The sequence below is a fragment of the Sciurus vulgaris genome (assembly GCF_902686455.1).
Source record: "Sciurus vulgaris genome assembly, chromosome: 10".
NCBI classification, from domain to species: domain Eukaryota; kingdom Metazoa; phylum Chordata; class Mammalia; order Rodentia; family Sciuridae; genus Sciurus; species Sciurus vulgaris.
The window spans coordinates 88,973,133-88,980,935 of NC_136470.1; the positions used below are offsets into that span (position 1 = coordinate 88,973,133).

The 7,803-nt window shown below is 43.0% G+C and overlaps 1 protein-coding gene across 4 annotated transcripts; it reads right to left on the reverse strand.

Moving 5' to 3' along the window:
- Positions 1 to 3,342: 3,342 nt before the first annotated feature.
- On the reverse strand, positions 3,343 to 7,774 carry POLR2H (RNA polymerase II, I and III subunit H). Of its 4 annotated transcripts, none has more exons than XM_079100649.1 (5): positions 7,422 to 7,774; positions 6,407 to 6,490; positions 6,222 to 6,315; positions 4,615 to 4,698; positions 3,343 to 3,744 (listed from the first exon to the last, which is right to left on the reverse strand). In XM_079100649.1, exons 1-5 carry the CDS (start codon positions 7,630 to 7,632, stop codon positions 3,627 to 3,629), a joined length of 591 nt encoding a protein of 196 aa, XP_078956775.1. In that variant the 5' UTR covers positions 7,633 to 7,774; the 3' UTR covers positions 3,343 to 3,626. The 4 variants fall into 4 exon arrangements, with proteins under 4 accessions (XP_078956775.1, XP_078956777.1, XP_078956778.1 ...); XM_079100651.1 differs by having other exon boundaries at positions 4,598 to 4,698; XM_079100652.1 differs by lacking the exon at positions 7,422 to 7,774 and adding an exon at positions 6,592 to 7,409.
- Positions 7,775 to 7,803: the final 29 nt, after the last annotated feature.

The following is a 7,803-nucleotide window of genomic DNA, read 5'->3' on the forward strand; positions in this document are numbered from 1 at the left end:
ATCAGTAATCCAGCTACTCAGGAGGCCAAGGCAGGAGGATGACAGTCCAAGGCCAGCCTCAGCAACTTAGACATGCCCCACCCCCACCCACCCAAAAAACCAAAACAAACAAACGAAAGAAAAAAAAAAAAAAAAAAAAGGCTGGGGATGTAGTTCAGTGGTAGAGTGTCGCAGGTTCAATCTCCTGTACTGCAGGGAAAGGAGGGGATAGAGAAGTAAACTTTAGAGGCTTTGCAACTAAGTCTTGCTGTCTTGATGCTCAGGAAGGGGAGGTTTCCACAGAAAGGTCAACCTCCTGAGGTTCCTGTAGGAGAACAAGTGGGAACTTTTCTCTCTCTCCCATTCCAAAGGAAAGACTACCATGTAGGAGGAGGCACCGGGAACTCAGAATTCCAAATACTGCGATAGCCCAGGATCTCAAAAGGCATTCCAAAACACTAGGTGAAAGTCAGGAACCATATGTATATCCACGCCCCCTCCTTTTTTTTTTTTTTTTTTTTTTTTGACAAGGTTTTATTAAATTGCTGAAGCTGGCCTTGAACTTGAGATCCTCCTGTCTCAGCCTCATGAGTCACTGGAATTACAGGCATGCACTACCACACCCAGTTTATATTCCCTTTCTTAATGCTCACACAACTCAGTAAAGTGGATATTACCACCTCTATTTTAAGGATGAGGAAATGAAGGCTCAGAGAAGCCAGGTAAATTACCAATGGTCACAGAGCCTGTTAGCAGGAATAAACACCCTAGTCTGATTCACTCTCAAGCCCTTAGTCTCCTCAGTGTGGTGCACTGTCTAATATATCATTTGGTGGTTCTACTTACTGGGAAAGACTTCCAAGTCCTTAGGGAGTAAATTCATCAATTATTAGTGAGGCATTTTACCATTGAGCTACATCCCTAGTCCTTTTCTGAGACAGGGTCTCACTAAGTTGTTGAGGCTGGCCTTGCATTTGTGATCCTCCTTGCATTTGTGATTAAGTCACTGGGATTATATCCTAGCTACATCCTTAGCTCTTATTAACAAATTCTGAGCAAACAACCTAAGCTCTTAGTGGGCATGACCAATTTAGACATCTCCAAGTATCCTTCTCTTCCTGGGCAGAACAGTTACCATGGAGAAGGAATTAACAAATGCACAAAGCTGGGGTGTTGCTTAGTGGTAATGTGTTCGCCTAGCATAGGCAAGGTCCTGGGTTCCATCTCCAGCACCGCAAAGAAAGTGCACAGAGCTCAAATGTTATCCAAATCTCAGGTGCTATCAGTTCTGCATAAGAAAGAATTAGTTCAACCACACTACAAATTTCAGGGTGCAGTAATGAAATGGTTAGTGGAAATTGTAATTTACTTAAATACCATAGAGTATGTTAAATTTAATGATCAAAAATATATATAATGATCAAATGAAACACTTTATGGTATATGAAAAACCAGAACCCAGGATAAGATATGCCAAAGGGACAAAAGAATTATGGATTCTCAGCACAGTCATACGAGTGGTAAGGATGGCAAAAATGCAAATATAGCCAGAAAGTTCCAGGCATCTGATATTCCAGTTTGACTTACGCTAGTTCAGACAAAAAAAAAAGCTCAAAATTTTCCCCAGTGTGAATAAATTTGCTCCAATTAAGAATCTATCCTAGCCAGGCACGGTGGCACACATCTATAATCCCAGTAGCTGAGGAGGCTGAGGCAGGAAGATAGCAAGTTCAAAGCCAGCCTCAGCAACTTAGTGAGGCCCTAAGCAACTTAATATAAACCCTACAGACCCTGTCTCAAAATAAAATATAACAAAGGGCAGGGGATGTGGCTCAGTGGTTAAACACTCCCAGGTTCAATCCCCCATACCAAAAAATAAATAAATAAATAAAATAAAATCTATCCTAGAGTGCTTGCCTAGCACGTGCAACGTCCTGGGTTTGATCCCCAGCACCATAAAAGATAATTAATCTAACCTGGAGCAGCAGGTGTAGCACATGCTTAGTATAGGTGAAGCCCTGGATTCACCCCCTGGAACCAAAAAAGAAAAAAGACTCTAACCCATTCCCAAATCATTTCATCTGGCTGATTCCATCCCTTCTTCCCTTCTACACACACACACACACACACACACACACACACACACACACACACACTTTACAACAAAATGCTCTTACCCCTGTTTTACTTTACACTAATCCTCTTCCTTTGCCCAGAACAGTCTGCTATAATATGCTACAAACTATTCCTGGTAGTTAGGTTCTTCCACTCTAACCTAAATCCATCCTTCTCCAATCCTTCAAGAGAACCTGACCCCATGGAAAGATTCTAAGAGCCCATAAAAATTCACCCCAACCCCCAAAGCACCTCCCCACACCACCCATGGTAAGGTTAAAAAAAAAAAACAAAAAAACCAACAATAACAAAAAAACTACCCTCTCTCCTCCCTGCTGAGGTCATTCATTTTCAACCCATTTCCCTAAATACTATTTCTAATGCCTCATGTAAAGATCTGAAAATGATGCAAAAGCAAACACCCCTGGGGATAAGCTCCTGTGGCAAAACCAGGGTATCAAAAGACAACTGATTAATACACAATCTTTCTGAATTACTACCCTGTATTTCCCAGGGGAAAAGAGTCCCATATACTTTCTCAGCATCCTCTAATGCCAGTTTGAAGAGTCAGTTTGCAGGCTGGAGTCCTTGACATCATCACCATTTCCTTAACATTTTTCTTCTTCCAGTTATAATTTAGTGACTGCAGTCAGGCTGCTGCATTGTCCTGGGCACTGATACTGAACTGCCAACCTCATTGGTATTACGGTCCTGTCCACTGCACTGGTCTGTGTAGCAGCTCCTTGTTCAGTGTCACTGGTAAGGACCACTTACTCTCCCTCCCAGATCACCAATGGAACATGGAGCAGAGAACCAACTCCACCTGCTTCTACAGCCAAGTCCTCTCTTCCTCCTCTCATCAGTCACACCCCAAGTCCATGTCAAAAAGACTCCATCCAAAGCTTCCACAAAAAAGAACTTTTCCAGGCTATGCAAGTAGCTCATTCAAGTCAATGTGAACTGGCTTCCTGGAAACTGAGTGTTGGAAGGACACAAGCAGGGAGCTTTGCCAATTCAAAATTCTATGCCAAATGGGTAGTATCTTCCGGGCCTGGGGTATGACTCTCAGAAGCCAAAGCACAATCCTCCCTCCAGATAGAAAATCATACCAGAGGATAAATACTAGAAGAGTCAGCCAGGAGATGGAGATAACCCTAAACCCAGAAAACAAAAGGCTGGGATTGGGACAGACCCTCTGTTGACATATGGTGGCTATGGGCCAGAAACATACCACAGACAAACTGGAAATTAAATTAAAAGAAAATGTATATTTGTTAAAGAAGCGGGAGGGGAAGAGTCTGAAAAAGTAGTTTAAAAAGTCATATACACAACTTCTGATTCACTTCAAGCTTTCCCACTGGGTCTTTCACAGGCAAGTCAGTTTCTCATTGAGTTCAGACTAGCTAAAGGTGCACCAACAGTGGGCAGAAAGCCAGTTCCTCCTTAACAGGTAAACAACAGCAAATTCTACTCAGGCTTGAACAACATCCACAACCTGAGTGAACAAGCAGCAGGCTGGCATCCCTCAAGGTTCAGAAGGCCAGTTTCTTCATCAGCAGATAAACTCTGGAATCCACCTCAAATCCATGCAGGTTGTTGGCATCACCCTGCAGTCTCATGAGCAGGCCACCATAGGACACGTAGGCAGAACTGGAATAGAAGGATCCCCATCCCATGAGTCCAAGCTCCATTCCAGCATATGAAAAAGAACCAGTGTTCTGTCATTAAGGAACCAAAATTTCAGACAAAGAAAAATGCACAGATGTGTGTGAACAGTGTTCTTTATACTAGCGAAAGTGAAAAACACCTACATGTACAAAATTAGGGGAATGGTCAAACAAATTAAGATATATCCATTTACCAGAATGTTACACAGCTATTGAAAGTGTTTAGGAAAAGCTAAACACTAAGGTGGGAAACATGTTGTACATATGTTAAACAAAGAGAAGAAAACTTTAGAATAAACAATATGATCACAAAGAAAAAAGTAGACTTTTTAAAAAAAGTTAAGACTATTCAAAAATGTTTATGTAAAAGGTTTCTTCTGGGTATGAAATTATAGGTAACTTTCCTTCATATTACTTCTCTGCTTCAAATAACTTACAAAGAACACATTGTTTTAATAAAATTTTAAAGAAAAGAAAAAAATAAGCGAGGAAACCAAAGAACCAGGGATTAGGTTACAGAGTAGCACAACACACACGCACAAATAAACAAAAACAAAAAAGCCTAGCAGTGCAATCATTTTATGCTGCATGTAGTTCCTGGAAGCCACCCTTCTTGGCACTTCACACAGCCGGATTACCAGTTTTTGGACCACCGGGCCTTGAGATCCTGACAAAGGGCAAAGTGGGCAGCCAGTACTTCAGACTGGGGACTGTATTAAGAATAGTTACTATTTAGGTCCTAACTAAATTTGAGGTGCTTGAGGAGAGGAGCCCACAATAGGAAGCAAGAGCATGGCCCAAATTCTCAGCCAGGGGAGGAAGGAAAGGATTCTCACCAGATGGTGGAACTTACAGGCGTGTTGCTGCTTCAGTGGACGTTTCATCCCCCTCAATCCTGTACACCTTCCCATACATTACATATTCAAACTGGTCAGCCCTGCAGAGCAACAGTGGCAGTTATTCTTCATGATTACATACAAATGATCCTTTTCAGCTGGGCATGGTGGTACATGCCTGTAATCCCAGAGGCTTAGGAGGCCAAGACAGGAGGATTCTGAGTTCAAAGTTGCCCAAAACAACTTAGTGAGGCCCTAAGCAACTTAGCAAGACTCTGACTCAAAATAAAACATTAAAAGGGGGGGGGGGGGGGGGCAGAGATGTTGCTGAGTGGTTAAAACCCCTGGTTCAACACCCCAGTACCCCCCCACACCCAAAAAAAAGATCCTTTAAAAACAGTAACTGGTAGCCAGTTCATAGTGGCAACATAGTGAGACATCATCTCAAAAAGATTAAAAATAAGAACAAAATGGTGACTGGTAATGAAGTGCCAGAATTATAACAACAGTCACCTTAGAAACATGATGTTAGGGCTGGGGTTGTAGCTCAGTGCCAGAGCACTTGCCTCATGTGTGTGAGGAACTGGGTTCAATTCTCAGCACCAGATTTAAATAAATAAAAATCCAGTGACAACAAAAAAAAATTTTTTTTAAATGTCACTTAGTCCTTCCTTACCATTATCCTGTAAACCAGGCATGACCATCTATATTTTACTGATGAGAAAACCGAAAATGAAAGAGGTTAGGGTGTTAAATAGTAAAGCTGAGAACTGAACTCAGTGGCACTCCAATGCCTCTCTATCACACCAAACTCCTTTCCACATAGCCTAGGTCACTCAATGGTTATTTCCTCGGCCTTCTAAAAGCTATCCCTCACATGATATCATTGCTCTCAGTAAATATCTAGTTGGTTGTTTGGGTTTTTTTGGTACTAGGAATTGAACTGAACTGGGGTTGTGACTCAGTGGTAGAGGACCTGCCTAGCATGTGTGAGGCACTGGGTTTGATTCTCAGCACCGCATGTAAATAAATAAAAATAAACGTCCATAAACAACTAAAAAATAAATATAAAAAAAAAATAAATAAAGAATTGAACCCAGGGGTGCTTAACCACTGAGCCACATCCCCCCATCCTTTTTATTTTGAGAAAGGGTCTCACTAAGTTGCTTAGGACCTCACTAAGTTGCTGAGGCTGACTTTGAACTTGCAATTCTCCTGCATCAGCCTTTTAAGTCACTGGGATTACGGGCATGTACCACATCCAGATGGTTGTTCGAATTCTTAAGTACAGCAATTTCCTTAAGGTTACTTGGATTCTGCAGATAATCATTTATTCCAGGGACTAAATAAAGGTCTTTCTAAATCAGACACAGTAGCACACACCTGTAATCCCAGTTATTTGGGAAGCCGAGGCAGGATGATTGCAAGTTTGAGACCAGCCTGGACAACTTAGCAAGACCCTCACTCAAAATAAACTAAAAAAGGCTGGGGATGGAGCTCCATGGTACAGTGCATGTAAGAGGCGTAGGCCCAGTTCAATCACCAGTTGTACAGGTGGTTCTATACAACTTAGTCCTCAGGGAATATTTCAATATATAAAGTGCTCCCTTCTCCATACCCTCACCTGGAAGGCCTGTCATCTGTGGGATTGTATTCACCATCATCCAGGGTACCATCTTCATACAAGGTACTAGCTATGACCAATCGGAACTTGTCACCTGGAAATAATAGCAATGTCTGAAGATGACGAATAGATGAAATTAAGAAGAGGGAAAAAACCTCTTGCTATTGTCTGTGTTCAATACTTACCCAAGTCCACAGGGTAAATCTGAATGTTTACATCTAAAATGAGGTCCATCTTGAAAGATTCACTCTCACAATGCAGTCGAGATACTGGGGAAAACCAGAAAGTGAGTGGCAGGCATAATTATCAGACCTGGAGCAGAATTTACAGATCCCAGGATGGTGGTTAACTGAAAGAATTTTAATCTAACCTGGTATACATCCACTGGCCTCTCCACTGCTTTCATGGAAGTCCAGGTTCAATCAGAACCAATTGTGTAAGAAGAAAAAAAGGCAAAACGACGACAAGGGAACAGAAACCCCAGAAAGAATCAAAGATCCGCTGGCAGCCAATATCTAGGCTCTAAGCCTCCTGAATGATTGAGAACATGACCCTGGGCAAGTTATTCATTTATCCAAAGGTTTCCTCTTTCTATGCTATGCATTATATTGAAAGGATTACCAGGACGTTTAAGAACTTGATAAACATCTCAGTCTGTAGGCAAATAAAGTATGACCAAGGAGAAAAAATTGTCGATCAATGGCAGAAGAGGTGTATGACAAGGAGTTAGCTCTAACCCAGGACTTCACAAAGAGCTAAATATTCTTGGGGTAATATAAGAATATAAGTTAGGAAGTCAAATAACTCACTCTGTGGTTTTCGGTGGGTTACCTAACCTCTTGGAACAAAATGAGAAAGGCACCACCTACTTCATGGCGACTCTTGCGAGCAAGAAACAAGGCACAATGTGTGTGAGAGGGGAGCACAGTATGGCCTCTACTACGGAGTATGTAGCGATTATAAAAGATGCCCAGGAGTTTGCCAGCACCATGGCCGAAAGCCACCTAGGCACCAGGCACCGCATGTGTGAAGCCGGGAAAAACTCAAGAGTCTCAATCTTCTCATTCATAAAACGTTTCCAGAGGGAGGTCGCTTCATCAAAACCTGTCGCTTGGAGTTGGCCACGTGAGCTGGATGGAGAAGGGGGGGGCCCAGGGGCGTGGCAAGAAGGCAGGCCTCTTCTTTCGTACTTAAACTTACCTCGGTCAAACTTTTTACCCTCCGGGTCAATGTCTTTCACATCGAAAATATCCTCAAACAAGATGCCCGCCATCGTGAGGGGGCCACGAGACCAGAAGAAGTGCAGACCACGCAGCCACGACTGGGGTTCGCGCACACCCTCGCGTGGAGAAAAAGAGACAAGAAAAATGTGCGGGATGAAGAGCGGCAACACCGGAGCACAATGACGCATGCGCACCGACCTGCAATAAGGCAGCCACTTCCGCCGACTCCCTCTCGGGGCTTCTAAACTTCCGCCCGGAAAGACTACTGTGGAGAGGCTCAGACGTTGAGGGCGTGCTTCTAGGTTCAGGTGGCACCGCCCAGGGCGGGGACATAACAGGTTCCACCTCCGCGGAGGTGG